Source organism: Procambarus clarkii, chromosome 14 (assembly GCF_040958095.1).
Source record: "Procambarus clarkii isolate CNS0578487 chromosome 14, FALCON_Pclarkii_2.0, whole genome shotgun sequence".
NCBI lineage: Eukaryota > Metazoa > Arthropoda > Malacostraca > Decapoda > Cambaridae > Procambarus > Procambarus clarkii.
In genome coordinates this window covers 7,415,569-7,429,872 of record NC_091163.1, presented here as the reverse complement: position 1 = coordinate 7,429,872, position 14,304 = coordinate 7,415,569, and the positions used below count along the sequence as shown (strand labels likewise).

The window sequence follows — 14,304 nt, the reverse complement described above, 5'->3', positions numbered from 1 at the left end:
GTTAATATTTCAACAACAAATTTCAATGAATACCAAGTACTATGCAAGTATTATATTCATAACATTTGAAAACTGAAATAAGAAATTCTGCAGAATTAGTCTTGTCTGCCATATACAGATTTTATTTGGTTCAACACATTTTAAGTAGTCCTAACCAAATGAGAACAATTAAATTTTGTATATGCAGTAGTTTTTTATACTGTATAATATTGTGAAGCAAGGTAACAATATATAATCTTTATGACAGCAACAAATCAGCCTGCTGGGATCAATTACACACTTCCGTAAATAGGAATACTGTATAACAAACTGGTACAAAAAGTTTACCAAACATTTAGTACATAATTTAGTCAAACTTACTGCAGGGAGAAGTCAAAATAAACAAGAGGGGGGCCAAGAAAAGAGCAAATAAATAAGACAGGCCAAGTGGTTGAACATTTGCTCTGCAATTTCTTCTGGGTTCCAGACCTGGCCAGTGATGATTGACTGGGCACAAATCCTTAACTATCGGGTAATCACCCAGCAGTAGTTGGGGACTTCGTTAACTGGTTGGCGAGTCATTCCAATAAAAATTAATAGGGGAAGGCTTACCATGAGCTGTAAGAAGGCAATGCCCTAAGCCTGCTAACAGGAGTTACAAGTTATATACTGCACCTACATATGTAAACAAAATATACTACCTGTAGTATAAATAAAACGGAGGGGGCAAGGGAGTTGGCAGGGAGGGAAAAGGTAAAGGGGCTGGCAAGGAGGGAGGGGGCGGATTCCACCCAATCAATTCTGGACCGGGTGGGATCCAGGATGGACCACAGGGATAACACTACAAACCAGACATGACAGCGCTGATCTCATCGAAACGTTTAAAATATTGAATAATTTGGAGAATATTGATCCAGACCACTTCTAAAATGTCAGATGTAACATAGGAGGGCCAGTTTCCAGCCTTAACAAGCCACACTGTAGGATAGAACACAAAACATGCTTTTTTACTCAGGGTTATAAACCCATAAAATCACCTACCCACCAAAGCCGTAATTTATGTCAAAACATTGCTGCAATTTGAAAATCCAGTTAGATAAAATTATCAGGATATATGAGGGAATCTTTGACAAGTCACCGGCTTCCTGTCTCAGTCGAGGTCATTAATGAGACAGTGACCCTTAGGTAAATTCAGGTTAATTTTTTTTAACAAACCAATGAAATTGTTTACACACTAAAGCTGTAAATGCAAATGTTATTAAAAAAATGTTTAACCCAAGTTAAAAATTCACCTGGGAAAAAAAAAAGAGGGCCAAAGCGTTTACAGCCATGGGCGTGCCAATTGGCGGGACACTGGTGTTAATATTGCCTAAAAAGAACAATTTTGTTTATAATTTGAGTGCAGTGAGAGAGGGGAGAGAGAGAGAGGAAGGGAACAGAGAATGATGGGAGACTTGCCAAACTCGAGGAGCCAGAGCCGAGATTCTCCTGCTCCAGAATGGGAGCTGATGAGGTTGAATCCACACTGTTATTCTGTAAGTGCTCTTCTATGTTGGGACATCTATCACTCACTCCCGTTTTCGTCGCAGACTTACTACTTTCTCTCAACGTACTAGTTCCAGCTGCTCCACTTCCTCTACAATTCAGGTTACTACTTTCACTCGACTTCTCTGTACTAGTGCTATTTTCCAGCTTGTTAGTTGCTGCATTAATATGTTGTCTTTTGTCTGCTACTTTCTGCTTGCAGATTTTTTGTTCATGCTCTGAAGGACACTTTTCAATGGTTACAATCTCTTTAAGCAAACACTTTGATGATTCAATTGCATTTGTATTTTCCCTATTCTGTGTCAAAACCTCATTACTATCTAAATTTTCCATGTCCACTAGCTTTTCACAATGGTTTTCAGTTTTTTTCCTAGTAATGGTAGCTCTTTTTTCCAGCTGTGTTCTGTCCAACTTACATTTTTGCAAAGAATTGGGCAATACTTTAGATTCTAGATCATCCAAATTGCCTGAAATTGCACACTGTTCCTCCTTGACCAAGCTAGATGAATGAACAGATGCTTCTTCCACCACCAAGCCAGGTGGACATGTAGATTCTTCAGACATGTGAAGACTGCACGTTGACGCAGATCCTTTTTCCACATCCAAACCAGATGCAATAGTGGATTCCTCCATCACTAAGTTGGATAAGAGAGAGTATCCTTCCTGGACCATGCAAGACGAAGACACAGATTCCACCTGGGCTGTGCCAGATGAAGGCACAGATTCTGCCTGGGCTGTGCCAGATGAAGGCACAGATTCTGCCTGGGCTGTGCCAGATGAAGGCACAGATTCTGCCTGGGCTGTGCCAGATGAAGGCACAGATTCTGCCTGGGCTGTGCCAGATGAAGGCACAGATTCTGCCTGGGCTGTGCCAGATGAAGGCACAGATTCTGCTTGGGCTGTGCCAGATGAAGGCACAGATTCTGCCTGGGCTGTGCCAGATGAAGGCACAGATTCTGCCTGGGCTGAACAAGACGAAGGCACAGATTCCGCCTGGGCTGAACAAGACGAAGGCACAGATTCCGCCTGGGCTGAACAAGACAAAGGCACAGATTCTGCCTGGTCCATGCCAGCTGAAGCCATAGATTTTGCCTGGGTCATGCCTGGTGAAGGCAGTGTGTCTTCTTGAACCAAGCCATGTAAAGATACAAATTCCTCTTCCTTGGTTGAACTGCATGAAGTGCATCTTAATTCCGGGACTGAGCAGATTGCAGAAAACCCACCTTCCTGGACCAAGCTGGATGAAGGTGCGGATTCTTCTTCCTGGACCAAGCTGGATGACGGTGCGGATTCTTCTTCCTGGACCAAGCTGGATGACGGTGCGGATTCTTCTTCCTGGGCCAAGCTGGATGAAGGTGCGGATTCTTCTTCCTGGGCCAAGCTGGATGAAGGTGCGGATTCTTCTTCCTGGACCAAGCTGGATGAAGGTGCGGATTCTTCTTCCTGGGCCAAGCTGGATGAAGGTGCGGATTCTTCTTCCTGGGCCAAGCTGGATGAAGGTGCGGATTCTTCTTCCTGGGCCAAGCTGGATGAAGGTGCGGATTCTTCTTCCTGGGCCAAGCTGGATGAAGGTGCGGATTCTTCTTCCTGGGCCAAGCTGGATGAAGGTGCGGATTCTTCTTCCTGGGCCAAGCTGGATGAAGGTGCGGATTCTTCTTCCTGGGCCAAGCTGGATGAAGGTGCGGATTCTTCTTCCTGGGCCAAGCTGGATGAAGGTGCGGATTCTTCTTCCTGGGCCAAGCTGGATGAAGGTGCGGATTCTTCTTCCTGGGCCAAGCTGGATGAAGGTGCGGATTCTTCTTCCTGGACCAAGCTGGATGACGGTGCGGATTCTTCTTCCTGGACCAAGCTGGATGACGGTGCGGATTCTTCTTCCTGGGCCAAGCTGGATGAAGGTGCGGATTCTTCTTCCTGGGCCAAGCTGGATGAAGGTGCGGATTCTTCTTCCTGGACCAAGCTGGATGAAGGTGCGGATTCTTCTTCCTGGGCCAAGCTGGATGAAGGTGCGGATTCTTCTTCCTGGGCCAAGCTGGATGAAGGTGCGGATTCTTCTTCCTGGGCCAAGCTGGATGAAGGTGCGGATTCTTCTTCCTGGGCCAAGCTGGATGAAGGTGCGGATTCTTCTTCCTGGGCCAAGCTGGATGAAGGTGCGGATTCTTCTTCCTGGGCCAAGCTGGATGAAGGTGCGGATTCTTCTTCCTGGGCCAAGCTGGATGAAGGTGCGGATTTTTCTTCCTGGGCCAAGCTGGATGAAGGTGCGGATTCTTCTTCCTGGGCCAAGCTGGATGAAGGTGCGGATTCTTCTTCCTGGGCCAAGCTGGATGAAGGTGCGGATTCTTCTTCCTGGGCCAAGCTGGATGAAGGTGCGGATTCTTCTTCCTGGGCCAAGCTGGATGAAGGTGCGGATTCTTCTTCCTGGGCCAAGCTGGATGAAGGTGCGGATTCTTCTTCCTGGGCCAAGCTGGATGAAGGTGCGGATTCTTCTTCCTGGGCCAAGCTGGATGAAGGTGCGGATTCTTCTTCCTGGACCAAGCTGGATGAAGGTGCGGATTCTTCTTCCTGGACCAAGCTGGATGAAGGTGCGGATTCTTCTTCCTGGACCAAGCTGGATGAAGGTGCGGATTCTTCTTCCTGGACCAAGCTGGATGAAGGTGCGGATTCTTCTTCCTGGACCAAACTGGATGAAGGTGCGGATTCTTCTTCCTGGACCAAGCTGGATGAAGGTGCGGATTCTTCTTCCTGGACCAAGCTGGATGAAGGTGCGGATTTTTCTTCCTGGACCAAGCTGGATGAAGGTGCGGATTCTTCTTCCTGGACCAAGCTGGATGATGGTGCGGATTCTTCTTCTTGGACCAAGCTGGATGAAGGTGTAGATTCTTCCTCCTGGACCAAGCTGGATGAAGGTGCGGATTCTTCTTCCTGGACCAAGCTGGATGATGGTGCGGATTCTTCTTCTTGGACCAAGCTGGATGAAGGTGTAGATTCTTCCTCCTGGACCAAGCTGGATGAAGGTGCGGATTCTTCTTCCTGGACCAAGCTGGATGAAAGTGCAGCTTGTTCTCCCAAGGCAGTGCTGGATGAAATACCAAAGTCATCTTCCTGGTTCAAGCTACAGGAGAGGGTAGTTTGCTCTTCCCGACTCAAACTAGATGACAGGGATGCTTCTTCAACACTTGGGCCGAGTAACTCGCTACATGGATCACCTTGCTTCAATGAGATCAGTTTTTCATGATCCAAGCTATATGCAAGAGTAGACTGATCTTTGACAATGACATCAGATGAGAGAGTTGACATTTCTTTCTTGGTCAAATTAGATGAAATAGGAGAGTCTTCTTTGTCAAAATGGGCCAAAATAACTGGGTGTTCTTCCCGATGTGTAATCAAATTCACCTTCTGGACTACAAATCCATTTTCTTGATCGGATATAGATGAAGTAGTGTGATCTTGTGGCAAATCAGCATCTTTAACTCCAGTCGAGGTGAATTCAAGAGAATTTTCTGAAATTATTTGGGGAAAATTTGATTCTCTTGCATTCTCCTCCTTTGCAGCACACAGAACAACAGAGGAAATATCTTCACTTGCTGGATATGCAGGCAAAGATATCGCTTCGTCCAGAAACTTAGGCCTGAGTGGTGAGGAACAGCTCTCTTCTGTCATCACATGACTTTCTAACCCTGCCATTTTATGCACTTCAACCCATTCTTGATTAGCACTTTGTTCTTTTAAAGTACACTTATTGATAATTCCATCCTTTATGTTAGGACACAAGACATTGCTCTCAGTGTCATTTAGACCAGCTGCAATACAAGATGAAGTCAAACCACTGTCAGGCATAATACCATCACTAGATTTCCCCGACGTGGTTAACACTTTCCTAATCCCATCTTTCTCACTCTCAATTTGGTCATTAACTGTATTGGCTTGCTGCAAGTTATTTTCAGATGTCATATTGTCCAGCCTTTTAGACTTATCCACCAAGTCACTTGTAATCACACTGTCGAAGTTATTTAGACTTGTACTGCATTCTCGTGTTTCAAGGGGTATCGAAGTATTTTTAATCTCGCTGACATTATTTTCATTTGTACTGCCAGCTACATGATCCAAATTAATATCAGAATTTCTGCCACTTCTTGGCAGATGCCCATTAAAATTTTCATATTGGCTGTTTGTATCATGTATATCTTCACATTCTTTTGAGTCACCATTGCTGCCTTCCATAGCAAGCCGAGATTTAATTTCTGAACAAGTGGCAACATTTTCTTCAGAGCTTATGCTCAAGTCATCTCGTTTCCCTGGATCACGCTGCCGTTTTCTTGAATTTAATAGAATATAAACAAGAGCACCTGCTCCTGTTACAGCTGCTGCGGCTCCCAGTGCTGCCTTCATTCCTTTGAAAAAACAAATAAATTTAAACTTTGTACAGTACGCTATTGTGCACTACATATTAGCACCAGAATGCAAAAATCTTCCTACATTATTTAATCAAGTACAGTATAGTAATAGTAAAAATCTACCCATTAAATCTATAACAATTAAGTTGACGGGTTTTCAACTTCATGAAGGCCATACTTTTATAAAGGAAATATATCAGAACTCAGACTGATTCAAGACCGAGTTCTGTTTATTTTTTATCTGCACATAACAATACATGTAATTTAAGCCTAGAAAAATTTCACATAGCATCAATTATGACTAAGAAAGGTTGTTTATATTTAGCTTAATTCTAATCCGATACACATTTGCTGTAATTAGAAATTTAAAACTGTCCACAAGTTAAAATAATACATAAAGTTACTCTGAAACATTTTGAAACATAATAATAGGTTAGAATAAATATTTTTAGTTTTCAAAATTCAGTGCACGGTTCTTATGAAAAGCAAAGTTATTAAACTTGATAGTCAGATTTAAGAAGCAATATATTTAATTTGTTTTCTTTTGTTTTTGAGCAGATGCAATATAAGTGTAGGACAACATGGAGGTACACACACAAAGTGTTATATGGATGCTTTTGAGACCTCTTCCCAACAGGCTGTTGCTTAAAGCAGCCTGCGGGGCGCTCCAAACAACAGCCTGCTGGTTCTCCAGGTATGGGTAATAAATGGTGTCCAGAGAATAGCACCAAACATGGCCCCATTTTCAGTTTTCAAAATATATCTACAGCACCGTATATCTACATCAATTGAAAATGTTAGTAACACATGCCAAATACTCCATGCTATCTTGCATATTAATATTAACATCCAATTCTTTAGTATACAGTTTATAACTATATATTTTATTATTATGACTTTCACTTGGGTAAATAAGTTACTAAATGTGTGAAGACAAGTTACTAAATGTGTGAAGACTAACCCAGCTATAAATGTATAAAATAAACATTTATGAATAAAGTATTTCAATTAAATTTCAAATCAGTTAATCAAGTCTACATTAAGATGCCTAAATTTTTAGCCTGGAAATAATAATACAACTCAAGCCTGGCCTCAGGTCAGGATTGGGGAGTAAAAGAACTACCAGAACCCCATCAACCAGGTAAACTCCATGAATACATCCCAATGAATAAAACTGTTCATTATACCAGTCCTGGTCGAGGACCGGGCCGTGCGGACATTAAGTCCCGAAATCATCGCGCGGTAAAGGAACCATATGATGCAAGATTAATTTAATAGAGAATGTGATTGCGGGGTTCAGTCCCTGAGCCCATTATGTGCCTCTGTAACCCTTTCCACTACCACCCACAAGATGGGTATGGGGTGCATAATAAATGAACTAAACTAAACTAGAGAATGTGAACTTTCAAATAAGATAACAGTCAATGACTGGAGTGCCAAGACGAGGGTCAACGAGCCTGCTCAGCAGCCAGCAACTGACTCAGGCGGAAACATGACCCGTGATACAGCATTTCTCCCTCAACAGTTTTTAACCATTCCTCACGCCCCGGCTCAAGAAAACTCCAAGCTGTTCACATCCCTCCCTTGCAAGATGGTTACTTAGCAGCGTAAGAGTGTGGGGAGGGCTAAAATACCGCGGTAATGAGGTGGTAAAGGGAGACAAGGGAGCAGGGAAGCCAGACTCGTCAGCTGATCTAATTCAAGACACGGGAGGCCAGAGAAAGAACGTCACAAGTCACGCTCATAAACCACCATTGCCATGCATATCACCTCACCTCTTGCTAACTTACCCAAATATAAGTACATTACATTAAGAATAGAAAACTATAATCTCTCTTTACCAAGCGTAATTGTAGCCAAATACGCACTTAAAACACCCGTGGGCGAGCCAACACGTGCACCCACCAACTATATACACAGCTCTGCTCGTGCTCTCTCACCCTACACTGTTCACTAATTTGGTCGCGCTTTCTGAAATTTTGCCCAGACTAAAATTTCTGTCTTAAATATTTCTTAATGGTATTTAGTGTTACATTTTTAATAATAAACAGCAAGGCGTTATCTCTACATTGTCACAAAGAAACAATTACCTAAAGGTTATTATATCTCTAAATTAAAGTTAAGTCATCACGTCAGGTTCTACAAATTTACTTTTCAAATGTTAATTTAGCAATAGAAATAGAAATAGATCACGCAAAATAATAAAACATGTGTACTCCAGTGGAAATATCAGTTTGATCCACCAAAGTGTTACAAATATATACTTACCGTAGTATATATTTGTATAAGTAAGTATATATAATACGAGAACGGAAGGACATTAGGGGAATGCCAACACAGGTATCGGAGTCACTAAGGATTCAATGAGATCAGCCTTGACATGTCTGGTTAACAATGTTGTTAGCCCTGTGGACCTGTTACGCCTGATATACACATAAATATGTCTAAACAACCCCATTCACATTTATAATAGCATAATAATGTCACTCACGGTTATAGTCAAATGATAATATTGGAAATGTTTAACTTCATTAATAAAAAGAAAAAATCCAGAAAACAGACCATCGTCGCGCTCTTAAAGTAGCGGTGAAGTAGACCAACAGGACAAGACGCACTAAGGAATGAGTCCAGGTGAAGTTTTACACAAAGTCTCGTGTTGTCGTCAGAAGCCGCCATCACACACATATATAGTACCTTCAAATAAAACAACAACCTTCTTTTAGGACTATTAAATGTAATGTATGTTTGTGTAAGTTGTCTTATATTAAAAATAAAAATTATTAACCGTAAGTTGTGGCATGACTGGCACATAGATGGAACTAAAGCATTATGCAGTTATCGTACAGTAGTTATCCCGTTATGATACTGTCTGTGGATTTACAACCATGAAAGTTGATTTACAACCATGAAAGTTGATTTACAACTATGAAAGTTGATTTACAACTATGAAAGAATCTTCTCGTTAGACGCTTAACATTCCTGGAGATTTGTTGCTGAAATGTTGCACAAACTATTTGGCCCAGCTGAGCATAGCATCAGACACGTAAATAGAGATGGTTTCATCTATCTGCGGTTTCAGGTTTTGCATTTTATAACAAATTATAATTGCTGACTCCATATCCATATGTATAATGCATTAAGTTGTTATAAGGTAGAGACAATACAATAGGAATATATCCTATATACACTAGCTGGTATATGTGTACCCTATGCAGGTTTAATTTAATTAATTTTTAATGTATTGTGCACACTTGACCCCATCCTGCGCAGAGCGGGAAAGTTGAAAAAGTTACTTCAGTAATACATATATGATAAGACCCATATTAGAATTTGACGAAACTAATTTTATACGACACAATAGGTAGTTATACAATGCCTGGATAATTTATGTGTGGACTTCATTAGTAAGGGATTAATGGCCCTGCGGATAATATTTAGATCCAACATTATTATTTTGATAAAAACTATTTATAATGTACATGTAACATTCCGTGCAGCCACCCATATACACCTCCCACTTCTTAGTTCTCACTTCTTAGTTCTCACTTCTTAGTTCTCAGATCTTAGTTCTCACATCTTAGTTCTCAGATCTTAGTTCAAACTTCTTAGTTCTCACATCTTAGTTCTCACATCTTAGTTCTCACATCTTAGTTCTCACATCTTAGTTCTCACTTCTTAGTTCTCACTTCTTAGTTCTCACATCTTAGTTCTCACATCTTAGTTCTCACATCTTAGTTCTCACATCTTAGTTCTCACAACTTAGTTCTCACATCTTAGTTCTCACATCTTAGTTCTCACATCTTAGTTCTCACATCTTAGTTCTCACATCTTAGTTCTCACTTCTTAGTTCTCACTTCTTAGCTCTCAGATCTTAGTTCTCACTTCTTAGTTCTCACATCTTAGTTCTCACATCTTAGTTCTCACATCTTAGTTCTCACATCTTAGTTCTCACATCTTAGTTCTCACAACTTAGTTCTCACATCTTAGTTCTCACATCTTAGTTCTCACATCTTAGTTCTCACATCTTAGTTCTCACATCTTAGTTCTCACTTCTTAGTTCTCACTTCTTAGCTCTCAGATCTTAGTTCTCACTTCTTAGTTCTCACATCTTAGTTCTCACATCTTAGTTCTCACATCTTAGTTCTCACATCTTAGTTCTCACATCTTAGTTCTCACTTCTTAGTTCTCACTTCTTAGTTCTCACATCTTAGTTCTCACTTCTTAGTTCTCACTTCTTAGTTCTCACATCTTAGTTCTCACATCTTAGTTCTCACATCGTAGTTCTCACTTCTTAGTTCTCACATCTTAGTTCTCACATCTTAGTTCTCACTTCTAAACGTAGCTTCGTCTCGAACTATATAACGTTCGAAATGTTATAATATTAATAATAATAATAATAATAATTATTATTATTATTATTATTCATTCAGTCATTCATTATTAATTTATTTATTTATAAATAAATAAATAAAGTATTTATTTATTTATTAGATATACAATCGATAATTTTAGTAGCTGTTTTGCTACTAAAGTAGCTATTTAGTAGATTTTAGTAGCTATTTTGTAGGCCCAATGTTCATAAATTTTATGAAACCATTATTTACGTCTAAATAAATTTATGTTAAATGAGAAAAAATAATTGCAAATTCAATTATATATATTTTTTGTCCTCTGGTGAATGGTGTTGCACAATGTGTTGTTATAGCAACGGTTGCCATGGCAACGCACAACGCCGCCAGTCAGCTGACGACCGACCACGTTGGGGGGACGTAGCACTTAGGCTGTTACTATAATGTTCATTTCCCTTTAACTTCATTCCAGTCACGGCTACAAGGAGTGAGTAATTACCGTATCATCGAGAAACTTAGCGTTATTTAGATAACAGGAAACCATGTTTTAATTTCAAGGGAGTATTAAAGGCCTGTTGTTATGATTTTAAGGGGGGCTCCCTCTCGTCTTGTTTACAGGGGCCCTCTTGTCATTCTAGGGGGCCCTCTTGTCATTCTAGGGGCCCACTTGTCATTCCAGGGGGGCCCACTTGTCATTCCAGGGGGGCCCACTTGTCATTCTAGGGGCCCACCTCTTATCATGATCATAGAGGATCCTCTTGTCTTTTCATAGCGACTTTTGTGCGTGCTGGGAGTTAAGTTGTGAGTTAAGTAGCTGACCCTGACTATAGAGAGCCGGTCGGCCGAGTGGACAGCACGCTGGACTTGTGATCCTGTGGTCCCGGGTTCGATCCCGGGCGCCGGCGAGAAACAATGGGCAGAGTTTCTTTCACCCTATGCCCCTGTTACCTAGCATTAAAATAGGTACCTGGGTGTTAGTGTTAGTACATGGGGGTGGAGGCCTGGTCGAGGACCGGGCCGCGGGGACACTAAAACCCCCGAAATCATCTCAAGATAACCCTATCTTAGCTCTGCCGTATATACATTAGAATGCACTGGTTAATTTTTTATTTTTTATTTTTTAATTTAACAAAGAAAATTTCATGTTTAATTACCTTAATTTTTTAAATATATTATGTTTAATGGTTAACTTGTTGGTAATTACTGTAGTTTAATTCATGTTACTTACCAGTATTGTACTACACAGGAGGGTATGTTGTTATTAACAGAAGTGCTTACATGGTGAATAGCAGCATAACACTAGCCGGCAGCACGCCCTTGACCCAGCTGTGACCAGCAGCACGCCCTCGCCCCACTGTGACCAGCAGCACGCCCTCGACCCTCGTCAGCAGTACGCCCTCGTCCCTCAGAGGTGATGGCAGGCGACACAGGGGATGGCCTCTCCCCGCACGAGGCTCTGCGAGCCCAGGTAGACCGTCTCTGTGAGCAGGTCAGTCTTACGTTCTCTGGTCTTCTTTAGCAAAGCATTTGTTATCATGTATAAGTGCCATCACCTACGCTGGACGATAACCTCCGTTACTGAACAGTCCGTAGTAATTTGGTATCGTATAATGACAAAAAATCCTGCTGACAACCACATAAAAATTCAAATTTATATAGAAATATGTATTTAAATTAAACGTTGAAGGTGCAATGGTAAAGTTACTCCATAACGTAAAATATTTTGTGATTATCGTGACATTGATTAGAACAGCACCTGCAGCTAGGATGCTCTCACGACCATGTGTAGGGTGCGGCCTGCCACCTCATATCTTCTGTTAGAGTATCTTCTGTTAGAGTTCTCTATTGAACTGTTCTTATCATAGAATCTTAGGTGTCGTCACCCTAGTATAGCCACTAGTGCCGTTAGACCTATCCAGAAAACGTTAAGGAGCATTTAGTGGGTTTATAACAAATCATTAAAGTATGAGTGTTGCACTATTTGTGACATTATTTGACGTGGGGGAACTTTAGCAGGGTCTACGTAAATGGATCCTTAGCCGAGCATAGATCGGAAATAATTTTCGAATTTTGTTTTGTCTAGAATTCCCCGTCCCATCCCGAATGCTGAGCCCTTCCAAGTGCTATATAGTCGTAATGGCTTGGCGCTTTCCCCTTATAAGTCTCCCCTTGTCTAGAATGCAGTTTCAACTAGTTTGATGAATGTTTTATAGGAATACCAGTTTCTTATTTATAGGAATACTTAGCCAGTTTCTTCATGGAAATGTTGAGAAACTCGACATGTTTAGAGTAGGCTACAATACAATTATTGTATTCAGATGATGAGTCACAATTTCGGTCTGTCCTGGACCATTATCAAGTTGATTGTGGACCATTGAACCATTATCAACAGACGCACATATTTCACCTGATATTTCAATATTTTCTAGCGATTTACAACAAATTTAACGCCATTTCCTCGATGAACAATTACATTATTTCTCTTAAATTGCGTACCCAAGCAATTACAATCTCTCATGTTTATATGATGTGTTTGGGTGCTTGGGCAGATGGAGGCCCTCCTAGAGGAGAACAGGGAGCTAGACGGGGCCCACCAGCTCCCCATCACGGAGTTCACCCTCAACCCCCGTCGTCTGGCAGCACTCCAGGACCGTCTCGTCCACAAGTGAGCCCCATGATGTTTACCTAACTACACACACACACCTTCGTGTGAGTATTTGGATGGGAGGGGTTACTTTGGGGGCACATGGGTGGCAGCACAGTTTGAGGAGTACTCACCTAGTTGTACTCACCTAGTTGTGCTTGCGGGGGTTGAGCTCTGGCTCTTTGATCCCGCCTCTCAACTGTCAATCAACAGGTGTACAGGTTCCTGAGCCTATTGGGCTCTATCATATCTACACTTGAAACTGTGTATGGAGTCAGCCTCCACCACATCACTTCCCAATGCATTCCATTTGTCAACCACTCTGACACTAAAAAAAGTTCTTTCTAATATCTCTGTGGCTCATTTGGGCACTCAGTTTCCACCTGTGTCCCCTAGTGCGTGTGCCCCTTGTGTTAAACAGCCTGTCTTTATCAACCCTGTCGATTCCCTTGAGGTATTGTCCCTGTGAGGGGAAAGTAGGGGAAGGGGAGAGAGGTCTGAAAAAAAAGAAAGTAGACGAAATTGGAATGTGGAGGGAAATAGGAGAGGCTATAGTACTTCTCCAGCAGTATAGTGGCTGCAGAAGTGTCGGGGTCGGCTGGGTAGGAGTGTTGAAGGTTATGCAGGTTCGAGGAGCATGGGTTAATCGAGGGTGTAGGTAGAATTTCGTAGTAGAAAAGGGTAAACAAAAAACGGGAAGGATCAGGGAATGGATGTTGGGATTTGAGGTATGTTTGTGGGATTTGATGTGTGTATTTGTGTATGTTTATGTACTATCACCTCTGGTTGTGTTTGTGGGGGGACCCTCAGCCCCGAAGAAGAGGATATGCAGCACCTGGCGGAGCTTTGTAACTGGGCTTTCATTTTTGCTCACATATAGTCTTTTCCTACCACCCATATATATATATATATATATATATATATATATATATATATATATATATATATATATATATATATATATATATATATTTATTATGAGTGATTAGAACGTCGACCTATTAAACTGGAACAATGGAATTCAGTACCTCGTGTAGAGGAGAGAATGTAGACGTATCTTGTATTATCTTATCTGGCTGCACCTGCTTGACTCCCATCCCGTCCTCATCATTGACAAATATGTAATTGTTTCCCCCTGACCAAGATACCTTGGGACCTAAGCCACCCACTTAACCAATGGAGGTCGGGGCCGAGATATCGTCAACTTTACGGTGTTTTCGTGTTCTTTATATGTGACTTATATGTGACTTAGGTCCCCAGTTGCACGCTTTGTTTTGTTTTGACAAATGTTACACGTATATTTGTTTACTGTTTGTAGGCAGTCGAATTTGACTGCGTATGTTTTGCTTTGTTTACAAACTGCAGTCATTTACGAGTACCTGACTGGGCTTGATTA

At 41.5% G+C, this 14,304-nt stretch overlaps 2 protein-coding genes across 9 annotated transcripts in view; one reads left to right on the top strand and one right to left on the bottom strand.

Annotated features, from left to right (window-relative positions):
- The window catches only part of LOC123771963 (platelet binding protein GspB), a 36,073-nt gene extending 24,410 nt beyond the window's left edge, over positions 1-11,663 (bottom strand). Inside the window, exons 1-3 of one of the 5 annotated variants that reach the window (XM_045764841.2) lie at positions 11,543-11,663; positions 8,478-8,609; positions 1,438-5,912 (exon numbers count right to left, since the gene is read on the bottom strand). In XM_045764841.2, the coding sequence (XP_045620797.2) occupies positions 1,438-5,910 (4,473 nt within the window). In that variant the 5' untranslated portion in view covers positions 5,911-5,912; positions 8,478-8,609; positions 11,543-11,663. Of the gene's footprint in view, positions 1-1,437; positions 5,913-7,705; positions 7,877-8,477; positions 8,610-11,542 lie in introns of those variants that run through there. The other 4 variants (XM_045764849.2, XM_045764834.2, XM_045764826.2 and 1 more) reach the window with 4 other exon arrangements.
- The window catches only part of LOC123771996 (cilia- and flagella-associated protein 43), a 38,787-nt gene continuing 36,098 nt past the window's right edge, over positions 11,616-14,304 (top strand). For 3 of the 4 annotated variants that reach the window (XM_069324316.1, XM_069324315.1, XM_045764876.2), the window contains exons 1-2: positions 11,616-11,753; positions 12,814-12,929. In XM_069324316.1, coding sequence (XP_069180417.1) covers positions 11,679-11,753; positions 12,814-12,929 — 191 coding nt within the window. In that variant the 5' untranslated portion in view covers positions 11,616-11,678. Of the gene's footprint in view, positions 11,754-12,813; positions 12,974-14,304 lie in introns of those variants that run through there. The other variant, XM_069324317.1, reaches the window with a different exon arrangement.